At 46.4% G+C, this 16,011-nt stretch overlaps 1 protein-coding gene across 1 annotated transcript in view; it reads right to left on the minus strand.

The window, feature by feature from the left end:
- The window catches only part of LOC141192380 (uncharacterized), a gene marked incomplete at its 5' end in the record, with an annotated part of 41,806 nt that extends 28,979 nt beyond the window's left edge, over positions 1–12,827 (minus strand). The window contains 3 exons of the mRNA XM_073661899.1: positions 56–235; positions 365–511; positions 12,765–12,827. Coding sequence (XP_073518000.1) covers positions 56–235; positions 365–511; positions 12,765–12,827 — 390 coding nt within the window. The remainder of the gene's footprint in view (positions 1–55; positions 236–364; positions 512–12,764) is intronic.
- Between the last annotated feature and the right edge of the window lie 3,184 nt (positions 12,828–16,011).

A 16,011-nucleotide genomic window follows, 5' to 3' on the forward strand; every position in this document is an offset into this window, starting at 1 on the left:
CCTGATCCCTCCATAGCGTTACTGTATAATATCCCAGCATTCCCAGCAGTGTCACCTCTCCAGTCAGCAGCTCAATCATCTTGTAGGTGAGTTCTAGGATCTTCTGGTCATTGATGTCCTCATGTATCAGGGGGTGAGGTGGAGGTCCTGTGATTGGGGTCAGGGGTCTCCCCCATCCCTCAGACACAGGGTCCTGACAGCGCTCACTAGAAGTCTTCTTCACTACTGTGTAATCCTGGTTATAGAGAGACACATTAATAAATCTCACTACAGACATTTCCAGAGTCCTCACCTCTCCAATTCTGTCCATCTGTTATTCCCATAGATAAGAATGATGTAATGTGACGTCATCAGAATCTCTCACCTCTCCAGTAAGCCGGAAGAGGATCTCTAGGGTGAGGTGGAATATCCTCTCCGCCATCTTGTCTCTGTCCAAATCCATCTTTGATGATTCCATAAAGAAAATTCTCTTTAATAGATCTTCACTGAGAGGATCTGATATTGTAGAGACCTGAATGAGAAGATGATGAGCCGATGTAACATCATAAAAATCCTGTGTAATAATACAATTACTGGAGATAATAAGGGAAACATATGAGGAGATATATTATTTTACAGTATTTAGTTTTCTGCTTTACATCATGTAATAAAACCTATATATTTTAGGCCACAGACAACAAGCAGTTTATTCCTTGGAGTCAGCAGCTGAATACGTTTCTCATAGACTCATCTTCCATAAAGCTAATTCTCGTCTCATTTATCGACACTGCAATCGGCATTAGCAATACTGCAGGAGATATTCATTACACATAACATGAGAAATAAATAGTTCATGATGAGGACGACATCTTCATCTTCTACTACGGCTCTAGAAACATATTTAGCCACAGTGCTTCACTGACTACATCTCCACCTGCCGTCTATATGAATGTTTTCCATCTTCCCTGGACTGTAATCTTCTATCACATTAGATCTCATGTTTGATTCACACACAGAAGTTTGAGGCTTTGACACATGGTAAGGTTTTTAATATTATACAGAGTAGGACTATCCCGAATGGGTTCACCTTGCCATGGTGGGATAGCTTTCATGCTATTTTAGATCAAAAACAGACCGCCGGGGGGAGCCGCCTGAAAAATGTGAGTTTCCCATAGACTTACATTGGGCTCGTTGCTCGGGTCGAGCACCCGAGTATTCCAATGTGCTCAACCCGAGCATCGAGCACCCGAGCATTTTAGTGCTCGCCCATCACTAGTTCTGAGTTTAAATCCCTGGTGCAGAAAAAATAAACTTTAGTTTTTTAAATGATGTTGGCTAGCACACAAACTTCACTGATGCTTGGCTTTGATATCTGACTTTTCTCACACATCAGAATAAGAATCACAATTACTTTTAGACCCCCTGAGTATTATCATGGTTAATCTCATAAGCCAAGAAAAACCTGTAGGGACACTGAACTTTTTATTATTAATTATTATTATTATTATTACTATTACTATTATCCTTTCAAACCAAAACTATGTGACACAGATGCCTTACCATTAAACTGTAGGTTCATTATTTGATTATTTAGGTAGTGATATATAATTATAATAATTACATAGCAAAAGTAAATTGGGAGTTTGCAGCCAGTTCTTGGGTGGATGGAAAGAAAAATTGACAAAAAAGAAATGTTATCATTAGACCCCTATAAGAAATTATGCAAATGAACAGTCACTTGGAAATAGATATGTAGTAAATTAGTACCTCCCAATTTACTTTGGCTATGTAATTTACCATGCAAATACACAGCGTGTCTGAAACTCTTAACACGTCAGGATGACAATCAAAATGTCAGATATTAAAAGTAAAACACCCCTGTAGTTTGTGTGCTAAATAGGGATAGTTAAAAAAAAAAATAATATTTCTATTGGGATTTGAACTGTGACACTTTAGTTTCAGAGGCTGATGCCTTACCATTGAGCTATCCAGGCAAGTGATAGTAACTGGCAGCTTTTCTTGTCTTATGAGATCAACCATGAAAATACTCAGGGTGACTAAAAGTCATTGTGATTCTGATTCTGATGTTTGAAGAAAGTCACACATCAGACTCACACATCAAAATCAAACATCATTTGAATTTGTCTTGCTTGCAGTCTGTGCATAAGTCCCAATGAGTTTCAATCAGATTTGCACTGAAAAGCATATAACCAGATAGAACTCCTAGGTTTCTTCAACTGAGTTAATCGCTCAGTGGTTAGTGCACTGGTGTCTTGATACAGAATTTTAGGTTCAAGTCCCATCAGCGAACAGTGACTTTTTTTTTATTATTATTATTATTACTACAGTTGTAAAAGTCACTTATCAAAATCACTTTTCAGAAACACTTGTCAGACAGGGTATTTAGCCTCAAACTGACATCATTATGATGTTTGATATCTGATCATGTCCTAAAATGGACACTGTACTCCTGTGACTGTGTTAACCCCTCTAGTTGCTGGATGCTTCTGGAGCACAACACTTCCTGTCTCATGTGCTTGTGTTACGGCTAATAGTTGCTGAATGCTTTTAAAGCAACAGCACTACTTCTGCATGTCACACTCTGCAACAGCACTACTTCTGCATGTTCACAACGGTAATTGCAGAAAATGACCTTGGTGGATGACGTTCAGGCCTTACTAACGGTGTTTGAAAGGGTCGCTGAGGGAGAAACTTGCGCCAGAGCAGTGGGCTGAGGTATTGGTGCCATACTTGACGGGAGAGCCCCAGAAGGTGTACTATGATTTAGCTTTGCAGGACGCCAAAGGGTATGGCAAGCTAAAAACTGAGATTCTCGCCCACTTGGGGGTGACAATGACTATCAGGGCGCAGTGGGTTCACCGCTGGGGTAATCACCGGTACAAACCACCTCGCTTCCAAATGTTTGACCTGTTGCACCTGGTCCAGAAGTTGCTGGTACCGGATTCCCATACACCTGCGCAGATGGTAGAGCGGGTGGTGATGGACCGGTTTGTGCACTCCCTGCCAAGATCCATACAGGCTTGGGTTGCCCAGGGTGATCCCTGGAATGCGGATGACCTGGTTGGACTTGTCAAGAGATACCAGGGGGTTGAAGGTTCCTTGGGAAGGCAGCCCACTCCATACTGGGTTTCCCAACAGGGGGCGGAGACTCAAAAGGGGTTGGGCCATCCAAGGTCCAAAGGGGCGGGGGAGGTGGTGCCTAAGGTCCCTACAGGTGATGTTGTTTACTGGAGGTGCCACGGCCCAGGCCATATATCCGCCCATTGTCCGCTGAGCCGATGGACTGCAGCATAGGACGCCAGTGTTCATATTAAGCTTATCCGACCTGCAGTGTGAAATGTCAACCCAGCGAGGGGCCACAAGCATGTTCTGTGAAGGTGAACAGACAGGAGGTAACGGCACTGCTAGAATCCGGGAGTCTGGTGACCCTTATGATGGCCACCCTTCCTCTTCAAATGATCCCGGGGAAAAAAAAGTTGGCATTCGGTGCATTCATGGTAATGCTAAGGACTAGCCCATGGCCAGAGTAGACATTGAAATGGCTCACGGTACTGAGTCCCACGAGGTCGGCGTCGTTCAGGACTTGTTGCACCCTATTACTATAGGCTGGGACTTTTGTTTGTTTTGGGATGTGTGGGGGAAGAGTTCTGGGTTCGCTGGCTCAGATAAGAAACCAGTTAACCCTGAGGAGGTATCACCACACCCAGAGTCAGACAGGTTTCCCTTTTGTGTCCTTATTGGGGATAAGGAGGTAGTACCCCCGAGTCTGCCATTCCGGAGTTAGGGGTGACCAGTGAGAATTTTGGGTTTGCCCAACATAGGGACCTAACTCTGAAGGAAGCCTTTAATAATGTCACTGTTATAAATGGGGTTACACAGGAGCGGGGGTTGACACAAGGTTTCCCCATTTTATGATGAGTGGGGAGTCGTACCGGGTCAAGAAAGTGAGGGAGGAGCGAGTGGAGCAGTTAATAGTGCCGGGCCCCTATAGACAGAAGGTGTTGGACATGGCCCATTGACATGTCTTGGGGAGATATCTGGGAGTGGAAAAAACGCAGGAATAGATTGTGCAGAGGTTCTATTGGCCTGGATGTAAGTATTGCAAGTCTTGCCCTACAAGCCAGTTAACCGCCCCCACCTCTCATTTTCGAAGTCCCCTTGTGCCTTTGCCCATTATTGTAGAGCATTCAAGAGAATTGCTATGGAAATTGGTTGGTCCCCTGATTGAATCTGCTCGTGGGCAACATCAAAATACACTGCTCAAAAAAATAAAGAGAAAACTCAAATAACACATCCTAGATCTGAATGAATGAAATATTCTCATTGAATACTTTGTTCTGTACAAAGTTGAATGTGCTGACAACAAAATCACACAAAAATCATCAATGAAATCAAATTTATTAACCAATGGAGGCCTGGATTTGGAGCCACCCCCAAAATTAAAGTGGAAAAACACACTACAGGCTGATCCAACTTTGATGTAATGTCGTTAAAACAAGTCAAAATGAGGCTCAGTATTGTGTGTGGCCTCCACGTGCCTGTTTGACCTCCCTACAACGTCTGGGCATGCTCCTGATGAGGTTGTGGATGGTCTGCTGTGGGATCTCTTCCCAGACCTGGACTAAAGCATCCGCCAACTCCTGGACAGTCTGTGGTGCAATGTGACGTTGGTGGAAATTTGCTCACTGAGTTCCTTTGGAGCTTGTGAATCCAGTCTGGAAATCCACTTACTTTCCATTTTGAGGATACATCTAATGAGATCACATCCTCTCACATTGGGTTTAACCACCTCAATGATGCAAAAGGAGATGTCTCTGGTTTCACCTCAATGTACACTGTTCATGTGTCTCACTAATGAGGTGTCCCGGCCATGGCGTATTTCACCCAAATGCCCCCCCCCACAATCCTCTTGGTCGTGCATACATAATCTAGGGGGCAGTTGCATGTGGCCACATATACAAGTCCTGAGGTTTTACAGTTGGAATAATCCCTCTGGAAAAAGGCTTCAACCGTAGATGAACTCGAGAAAGATTTATATGGTCTCATCCAATTACATGTACAACTTTCTCCACAACTAAAGAAACCACAGATTCTTCTACCTAGCCAAGTTTTTATAGAAACTATGCACTAAACGGTCCATAATTGACCAACCCTTTATGAAAGTTATTGTGGGAGTAGATCCCACAGCACCCTCAGGTCAGGGTCGACCACAAGTACATACTAGTATTTTCTGAGGATATTAAAGATAAGGTCACTCTGATTGTGACAAGTTCCTACTACTTGTGTTATCCCATATTTTTCTTGGTCTCTTGGTTAGGCATGGAGGAGTGTCCGTCTATGCTGTTTTTCTGCAAACAATTGTGCGTAATCCAAAATGTACTGTGGGTACCTTTTTCCTTGAATCTGGTGTTCATGTCTATTGCCTGTATATTAATATCCGTGACATTAGAGAAGTTTCTACTCAACTGTAAAAATTGGCCCTTGGATATTGCTTGTTTTTTTTTAGTAATTTAATAGTTAATTAGTGCTCATAGGTTAATGGTAGATGAGTGTCCCTAGGGTCCCATCCCGTTCTTTCTTGAGTAAGGCAACTGGTAATAATTAAACTCTGATATAAATCTAAGGCCCACTCTATGGATATTGAGTTCCCTGACAAATTCAAGAAATTGTTCACTCGTCTCTGACTAGATGATAAAAATGTTGTCAATATATCTATATCATACCCCAATATATGGATGCCACCACTTATGATCATCCCTGAATATTGTGGTTTCTTCCTATGAGCCCAGGAATAGGTTAGCATACGAGGGGGCACAGGGGCTCCCCATCGCAGTACCCCTGAACTGGTGGAAGTACTTCCTGTCAAAAAGAAATATGTTATGAGTAAGAGTGAGTTTTAGAAGATCCTCCATGAAGTCATTATGTCTGCTACACTCTATTGATCTCGATTTCAAGAAACGTCTTACTCCTCTGATATCATCCTCATGCGGTATATTACTGTACAAAGCCTCGATATCTAGTAAGGCCTGATCCCCTAAATGCATGTATACATGCTCGAGGGTCTACATGTAGGGGAGCAGGCAAAGGGAAAACCATTTCCCAGAGGGATTATTCCAACTGCAGGACCTCAGGCGGTACTGTGGAAATATTATACTGTGTGTGGGGGGATGGTGGTAGTGTAGGAATATAATATACACCTGTTTAAATGGAATGTGTTCATTCCCTTGTAATCTTGATATATTTCATGTTCATCCCAAGTGCAAGATACACAAGAAATCCATAATATCTCTCCATATGTTTGGACCTGTATGTTTTTATGTTCAATCTTTTTATTTATTCCTGATCTTCATTCTTTTTAGTACGTCCCGGAACATTAAACTGTGTGGGGGGCATCATACATCCTGCATAAGGGGCATAATGGGGGCATTACACTGTGTGGGGGGCATCACACATCCTGCATAAGGGGCATAATGGGGGCATTACACTGTGTGGGGGCATCAAACATCCTGCATAAGCGGCATAATGGGGGAATTACACTGTGTGGGGGCATCATACATACTGCATAAGGGGCATAATGGGGGCATTACACTGTGTGGGGGCATCAAACATCCTGCATAAGGAGCATAATGGGGGCATTACACTGTGTGGGGGCATCAAACATCCTGCATAAGGGGCATAATGGGGGCATTACACTGTGTGGGGGCATCATACATACTGCATAAGGGCCATAATGGGGGCATCATACATACTGCATAAGGGGCATAATGGGGGCATTACACTGTGGGGGCATCATACATACTGCATAAGGGGCATAATGGGGGCATTACACTGTGTGGGGGCATCATACATACTGCATAAGGGGCATAATGGGGCATTACACTGTGGGGGCATCATACATCCTGCATAAGGGGCATAATGGGGGCATTACACTGTGTGGGGGCATCATACATACTGCATAAGGGGCATAATGGGGGCATTAAACTGTGTGGGGGCATAATACATCCTGCATAAGGGGCATAATGGGGGCATTACACTGTGTGGGGGCATCATACATCCTGCATAAGGGGCATAATGGGGGCATTACACTGTGTTGGGGCATCATACATCCTGCATAAGGGTCATTCCACATCAAGTGGACCAGTTTTAAAAATCGTCCCCACTCGACCTTCTCCGATTTTGTTGAAAATTTATAAGGATGTACATGTATGTTTGAAAAGAGGTTCTGTAAATTTTTAGGGCCAGATCTCAAATACATTGGGCACTGTTGACCTTTCACTGGAGGTTCCACCAAGCCTGCGGCTTCAGCTAAGAGGATTTGGCAAACTTTGGCACATAGCCATTAGAGTTCTATACTGGCTATGATGCTGAAATTTGGCATACTAGCTCAACTTTTGCTGCTAAACACGATAAAATTATTACCGGCTATGACAAAACAATATTTCGGCCGCAATTTTGTGTCAAAGTAGCTTGTAAAAAGCGTCGTATAAAATTTATGCCAAACTTTGCCCATATATAACTCAAGACCAAAAACCAATAGTAACTGGTGCTTTGCCCTGTACACCAAACATCTACATGACTTTGCATTGCTGCAATATCACGGTCAAACCATATGTATTTGTGGAAATATTCACACCCACATATGATGAAAAACTTAAAAAAAAAACGAATTTTACCTATTTTTAGGTCAAATTTCTCAAAAAGGGTACCCCTAAAATATATTAATTCTGATATCATTAGAAAGAGCACATTTTTCTCTACAAGGATCATTGTTTTTCTTTTTTTGGAGTCTCTCAGTTTAAGAAAAGAAAAATGCCACGGAACATAGTGTTATTTATGCGCGTAATGCATTGATTTTGTGTTTGATTTTCAGATTCTTATCACGTTACAGAGTTGTATTGTTGCTAGCAATGTCTATTATAATCAAAAACCTATAAACCTTTTTGTTTATGAAGTTATTGACTATTGTTACATTTTAATGCATATATTATTTATTTTTTAGCGATGGAGAATGAAATTGATGAAGAATCGGCCCAGTGCTCTATCGGCCTTGCGAACAATTCGAAGTGCCACCTTAAGACATTCACCCATAGCAAGGATGAGTTGAAATTGTTTACAAGCTTTGGATTGGATGAACAGAAATTGCTGCGTCGACGAGTGGGACTAAATTTTGACGAACATTCACAAATCTGTTTACACCATGAAGCTTCATTCTTGACCAAATATGAGCATTTGCAAAAATCGTGTTGCAATCCTTTTGGGAAGAAAGGTCATAACACCAAAAAGAATTTGCGAGAATATCAATTTGTTAGCAGCTGACCAGTTGAACGAATTTACAAAGAATGATGTGAAGCCTGGCCAGAAGATTTGTGCATCATGTTGAAAAGAATTTGCTAACAGGAAAAAATCAGCTGATCCAGTTTCCTCTGAATCAGATCCAGATGGAATGGAATGTTCTCCTGAAAGTCTAAATTCAAGCTTAACATCCATTGGCATCTCTCCTCTGAAATATCCACGGGTAAGCCAGCGGGATTCACTTGGATATGCAAGGAGAAAGATAAGCCAGGTACAAAATGCATTTTCTAGCAAGATTGCTTCAATTGGAGGGCTTGAGCCGAAAGACATTGAGCAAACAAAAACAGCACAGTGCAAAATGTGTCTGGATTACAATCACCTTTTGGCAGATTTGAAGCAAAAGCTGCAGGTGTCCAGTCAGGCAGAAAAGGTCCAAATCTTGACATTGGCACTTAAAAGTTGGTCCATTAAGGCTATATCAGACGAATTCGGTGTCTCTGAACGAATGGTCAAACAAGCTTGAAAGCTTAAATGTGAACATGGGATCTTAGCCTGTGTGGCAAGTGTGGCAAGAAAGTTTCTGAGGAAGTGAAGAAAAAGGTGCAGGCATTTTTATAAGGATGATGAATTCAGTCGAATGTGCCCTGGTAAAAAATACTATGTATCAGTGCGAATAGCAGGAGAAAAAAAGCAGATGCAAAAGCGACTATTACTGAGCAATATGAGGGAAATGTTTGTTGCCTATCGGGATCGGAATGGCCCTGAAATTGGATTTTCCAAGTTTTGTGAGCTTCGGCCAAAGTGGTGCGTAACCGTTGGATCTGCTGGAACACATTCCGTTTGTGTGTGTACCATTCACCAAAATGTCAAACTAATGCTTGCAGCATGCCCAATCAATGATGACTACAAAGAGCTCATATGCAAAATGGTCTGTGGATTTGAATCCAAGGACTGTATGCTTGGCCGTTGTGATAAATGCCTGGGTCCTGAAGTTTTAAAAGAATTTCTAGTCAATGTGTTTGTCAACAGTGACCCTGAAGATATTATTGAGTTCAAACAATGGATTCACACTGATCGAGACACGCTTGATACCAAATAAACTGACTATAGAAGATTTAATTGAAGAATTGTTTTGAAAATTTCTAAACTTTGTAGCCATCACTACATCGCCAAGCATCAAAGTAGCTATTTGAAATCGTTGAAGGAAAATCTGAGACCTGGAGAGCTTGTGATCCTTATGGACTTTGCTGAAAATTACTCATTTATTGTTCAAGATGCCATTCACGGTTTCCACTGGGAAAATAGTCAAGCTACAGTACACCCATTTGTAATTTACTTCAAGGAGTTAAATGGTGAAGCTGCGCAGAACATCAGCTTGTGCATAATCAGTGATTGCTCACGACATGACACAGTTGCAGTCCACACTTTCTTAACAGTAATTGTGGAGTATCTCAAGACTCTCATCTATGGGATTCGTCATATCCACTACTTCAGCGATGGATCTGCAGCCCAGTACAAAAATTTTCTCAACTTGTGCCACCACAATGCTGATTTCAATATCAGCGCTGAATGGAATTTTTTTGGTACCAGTCATGGAAAGTCGCCCTGTGATGGGATTGGAGGGACAGCAAAGAGGTTGGCAGCTCGTGCCAGTCTTCAATGCCCAACTGAAAACCAAATACTGACCCCGGTGGATTTATTCAACTTTTGCAACGAGCAACTGCATGGAATCAAATTTTTTTTTGTTCCAAAAGAAAAAATTGACGAAATACGGGTAGTTCAAGAGGAAAGGTTCAAAGATGGACATACAATTGCTGGAACAAGAGAAAATCACCAGTTTGTGCCAATTGATGACAAAAAGATTCGCATTTCAAGGGTGTCAAATGACCCATCATCTTTCATTGCCCATGTAGATAGATCTGTCAGATCAGAAATGCCTTTTGTGCCAATTGCAAACCTCCAGCCAGGGCAATACATTGCCTGCATTTACGATAGGAACTGGTGGATTGGAAATATTTCTGAAATTTCAGTCGACGACCATGATGCATTAATACATTTTATGCATCCTCATGGACCAGCTAGCTTCTTTCACTGGCCTGTGAGAAATGATACATGCTGGATTCCCGAGCAGTCAATCATTGCAATAATTCCAGCACCAGCTGCAACAGCAATGGGCCGACAATACAGCTTCTCTGAACCGATTATGTTGCAAATTCAGCAACAATTCCAGACCACTTTGACTGAACATTATGGCTTGGGAACCAACAAAAGATACCCAATATTAGGCTTGGGATCCTAGGCAAAGACACCCACCCTCAGGCTTCGGAACTTGCGATAAAGAGACCGCCCGCGGCTGGCCTTGCACGGCTATCGGCCATGGCTCCTAGGCGATGGGGCTGCCAATTCTCGAAAGACAGCATTATTACAAATCTTAATAGGATTATAATACCAATTCTTAGGGAATTTGTTGTGGTATAACCACCATGGACCAACGCAAGGGTTTGAATAGTGCAGTTACCATTCATTCCTTATTAATAAATAACACCATTTTCAGTGGCATTTTTCTTTTCTTAAACTGAGAGACTCCAAAAAAAAAAGAAACAATGATCCTTGTAGAGAAAAATGTGCTCTTTCTAATGATATCAGAATTAATATATTTTAGGGGTACCCTTTTTGAGAAATTTGACCTAAAAATAGGTAAAATTCGTTTTTTTTAAGTTTTTCACCATATGTGGGTGTGAAGATTTCCACAAATACATATGATTTGACCGTGATATTGCAGCAATGCAAAGTCATGTAGATGTTTGGTGTACAGGGCAAAGCACAAGTTACTATTGGTTTTTGGTCTTGAGTTATATATGGGCAAAGTTTGGCATAAATTTTATGCGATGCGTTTTACAAGCTACTTTGACACAAAATTGCGGCCGAAATTTTGTTTTGTCATAGCCGGTAAAAATTTTATCGTGTTTAGCAGCAAAAGGTGAGCTAGTATGGCAAATTTCAGCATCATAGCCAGTATAGAACTCTAATGGCTATGTGCCAAAGTTTGCAAAATCCTCTTAGCTGAAGAAGCAGGCTTGGTGGAACCTCCAGTGAAAGGTCAACAGTGCCCAATGTATTTGAGAACTGGCCCTAAAAATTTACAGAACCTCTTTTCAAACATACATGTACATCCTTATAAATTTTCAGCAAAATCGGAGAAGGTCGAGTGTGGACCACTGGTCCACTTGACATGGAATGACTCATAAGGGGCATAATGGGGGCATTACACTGTGTGGGGGCATCATACATCCTGCATAAGGGGCATAATGGGGGCATTACACTGTGTGCGGCATCATACATACTGCATAAGGGGCATAATCGGGGCATTACACTGTGTGGGGGCATCATACATCCTGCATAAGGGGCATAATGGGGGCATTACACTGTGTGGGGACATCATACATCCTGCATAAGGGGCATAATGGGGGCATCATACATCCTGCATAAGGGGCATAATGGGGGCATTACACTGTGTGGGGGGCATAATACATACTGCATAAGAGCCATAATGGGGGCATTACACTGTGTGGGGCATCTTACATACTGCATAAGGGGCATTACACTATGTGGGGGCATCATACATCCTGCATAAGGGGCATAATGTGGGCATTACACTGTGTTGGGGCATCATACATCCCGCATAAGGGGCATAATGGGGGCATTACACTGTGTGGGGGGCATAATACATACTGCATAAGAGCCATAATGGGGGCATTACACTGTGTGGGGGCATCTTACATACTGCATAAGGGGCATTACACTATGTGGGGGCATCATACATCCTGCATAAGGGGCATAATGTGGGCATTACACTGTGTTGGGGCATCATACACCCCGCATAAGGGGCATAATGGGGGCATTACACTGTGTGGGGCATCATACATACTGCATAAATTGCATAATGGGGGCATTACACTTTGTGGGGGCATCATACATCCCGCATAAGGGGCATAATGGGGGCATTACACTGTGTGGGGCATCATACATACTGCATAAGGGGCATAATGGGGGCATTACACTGTGTGGGGGCATCATACATCCTGCATAAGGGGCATAATGGGGGCATTACACTGTGTGGGGGCATCATACATCCCGCATAAGGGGCATAATGGGGGCATTACACTGTGTGGGGGGCATCATACATACTGCATAAGGGGCATAATGGGGGCATTACACTGTGGGGGGCATCATACATCCTGCATAAGGGGCATAATGGGGGCATTACACTGTGGGGCCAGTAAAGGGGTCCTGTACTATGAGAACAATACGTTTCCTCCCTTCCTGTCTCCATAGTTGGGTCGTATGTATCTATTACAGGAAACAGAACAAAACCTTATGATTCTTATAAAGGGGCAACGCAAGACCCCAAAAGAGTCTCCGTGCTGAAGGGGTTAATGCCCCCTGCGCCCAGTAATGGGGTCTCCACATACCTCCACCTGCAGAGCCGCCACCACATATATGGCCGCTCTGTGCGCACAGGAGCTGTGATGAGGTCACAGGAGGGGAGGAGTCAGGGGTCACATGATCAGGAGCCTCAGTGGATGCAGGACTCTGCTGTGCTGGTTGTCATGGTGCTGGATGAGCTGAAGTTTATGTGTGGGGTCAGGAGGGGTTTACAGTGTGGATGTAGCAGAGCCGCGTGTGTACGAGGTGTACGGAGCAGAGCCGCGTGTGTACGAGGTGTACGGAGCGGAGCCGCGTGTGTACGAGGTGTACGGAGCAGAGCCGCGTGTGTACGAGGTGTACGGAGCGGAGCCGCGTGTGTACGAGGTGTACGGAGCAGAGCCGTGTGTGTACGAGGTGTACGGAGCAGAGCCGCGTGTGTACGAGGTGTACGGAGCAGAGCCGCGTGTGTACGAGGTGTACGGAGCAGAGCCGCGTGTGTACGAGGTGTACGGAGCAGAGCCGCGTGTGTACGAGGTGTACGGAGCGGAGCCGCGTGTGTATGAGGTGTACGGAGCAGAGCCGAGCGTGTACGAGGTGTTCGGAGCGGAGCCGCGTGTGTACGAGGTGTACGGAGCGGAGCCGCGTGTGTACGAGGTGTACGGAGCAGAGCCGCGTGTGTACGAGGTGTACGGAGCAGAGCCGTGTGTGTACGAGGTGTACGGAGCAGAGCCGCGTGTGTACGAGGTGTACGGAGCAGAGCCGCGTGTGTACGAGGTGTACGGAGCAGAGCCGCGTGTGTACGAGGTGTACGGAGCAGAGCCGCGTGTACGAGGTGTACGGAGCGGAGCCGTGTGTGTACGAGGTGTACGGAGCGGAGCCGCGTGTGTACGAGGTGTACGGAGCGGAGCCGCGTGTGTACGAGGTGTACGGAGCGGAGCCGCGTGTGTACGAGGTGTACGGAGCGGAGCCGCGTGTGTACAAGGCGTACGGAGCGGAGCCGCATGTGTACGAGGCGTACGGAGCGGAGCCGCGTGTGTGCGTGGCGTACGGAGCGGAGCCGCGTGTGTACGAGGCGTACGGAGCGGAGCCGCGTGTGTACGAGGCGTACGGAGCGGAGCCGCGTGTGTGCGTGGCGTACGGAGCGGAGCCGCGTGTGTACGAGGCGTACGGAGCGGAGCCGCGTGTGTACGAGGCGTACGGAGCGGAGCCGCGTGTGTACGAGGCGTACGGAGCGGAGCCGCGTGTGTACGAGGCGTACGGAGCGGAGCCGCGTGTGTACGAGGCGTACGGAGCGGAGCCGCGTGTGTACGAGGCGTACGGAGCGGAGCCGCGCGTGTACGAGGCGTACGGAGCGAAGCCGCGCGTGTACGAGGCGTACGGAGCGGAGCCGCGCGTGTACGAGGCGTACGGAGCGGAGCCGCGCGTGTACGAGGCGTACGGAGCGGAGCCGCTTGTGTACGAGGCGCACGGAGCGGAGCCGCGTGTACGAGGCGTACGGAGCGGAGCCGCGTGTGTACAAGGCGTACGGAGCGGAGCCGCGTGTGTACGAGGCGTACGGAGCGGAGCCGCGTGTGTACGAGGCATACGGAGCGGAGCCGCGTGTGTGCGTGGCGTACGGAGCGGAGCCGCGTGTGTACGAGGCGTACGGAGCGGAGCCGCGTGTGTACGAGGCGTACGGAGCGGAGCCGCGTGTGTACGAGGCGTACGGAGCGGAGCCGCGTGTGTACGAGGCGTACGGAGCGGAGTCGCGTGTGTACGAGGCGTACGGAGCGGAGCCGCGTGTGTGCGTGGCGTACGGAGCGGAGCCGCGTGTGTACGAGGCGTACGGAGCGGAGCCGCGTGTGTACGAGGCGTGCGGAGCGGAGCCACGTGTGTACGAGGCGTGCGGAGCGGAGCCGAGCGTGCACGAGGCGTGCGGAGCCGCGCGTGCACGAGGCGTACGGAGCGGAGCCGCGCGTGTACGAGGTGTACGGAGTAGAGAACTGCGGAGCAGAGACGCACGTGTACGAGTTGTAGGGAGCAGAGCCGCGTGTTTACGAGGTGTACAGAGCGGAGCCGTGTGTACGAGGTGTACGGAGCGGAGCTGTGTGTACGGAGCGGAGTCAGGTGTGTACGAGGTGTACGGAGCGGCCAAAAGCAAAGCCCTCGAGGTGTAAAGAACATACGACCCCCTAAAATGACCCCATTTCGGACACTGTACCCACCAGGGAAGTCCTGTGAGGGTGTAATGGTTCTTATCCCACAGGTGTCTCACTGATTTCTTTACCACTCGTTTGTGTGTAAATAATATTACATTTGCTCAGAGCCGTAGCGAGGGGTTCAGCCAGGGGTGGACACACCACCGATGCACCTGGGCCCAGAGGTGAAGGGGGGCCCATGCAGGAAGGAGCGCAGTGCTCAGGCAGTAGACCACGCAGCTGCTATGGGGCCCTTGACTCAGGGCTGATGCTGCTTAACCCCGTCCACTCCCACCCGTAATGATTTTTGATACTCAGGGCAGAGTGCGGGCATTGAAAAATGGGGCATGTCATGCAGGAGAGAGGCCGCTGGCCAATGGACGATTCCCCATCAGACTGATGAGAGCGCTCATTGACTGCTGTCTGTCCTCCTACAGGGTCTCACAGTGGGTCTTCTGCCTCCTGCGGTTCCTTTCCCAGCAGCATTTCCTCAAAGAGTAGAGGGTGAGGGAGGAGAGTCCACAGCATCGGACAGCACGCAGGGGCAGTAAGCTGAAATCAGTCCTGTCTGCTGTGTCCTCTCCTCCACAGTGCGTTCTGCAGCCCTCTCCAGAAGACCGTGATATCATGAAAGATTAGTATATGAGTGTATGTATATGTGCGGGGCTGCCGCCAGGAATTTCAGGCCCCATACTGGCAAAAAAATTTCGGGCCCCTTGAGACTCCGCCCAGGCTCCACCCCAGCTCCACCTCCACTCCTCAAACCTTCCACAGTCACACCGCCCACTCTTGGAAAAACTCCACTTCTGCACCACATCCTTATCAATCACACATTAAGGGTATGTGCCCACGCTCAGGAGGCGCCTGCAGCACCGAAGCTGCGGGATAGTCGTGCAGCTTCTGCCCTCAATTTATGCTATTGAGTGACACGATTTTTTTTTGCACATGTGGAGTTTTCTCATAGATGTTAGTCTGTGGAGAAAGTCCACATGTGGACCCGCAAGAGAAATTGACATGCTGCAGGTCTGAAAGACGTACTGCATGTCAGTTTCCGTGGGTGATCCATAGGTGCACAGAGTCGCATAGTGGACATGGGATTTCTAGAAATCCTATC

The sequence above is a fragment of the Phyllobates terribilis genome, unplaced genomic scaffold (assembly GCF_046119375.1).
Source record: "Phyllobates terribilis strain yellow unplaced genomic scaffold, ASM4611937v1 Scaffold_60__1_contigs__length_8166268, whole genome shotgun sequence".
NCBI classification, from domain to species: domain Eukaryota; kingdom Metazoa; phylum Chordata; class Amphibia; order Anura; family Dendrobatidae; genus Phyllobates; species Phyllobates terribilis.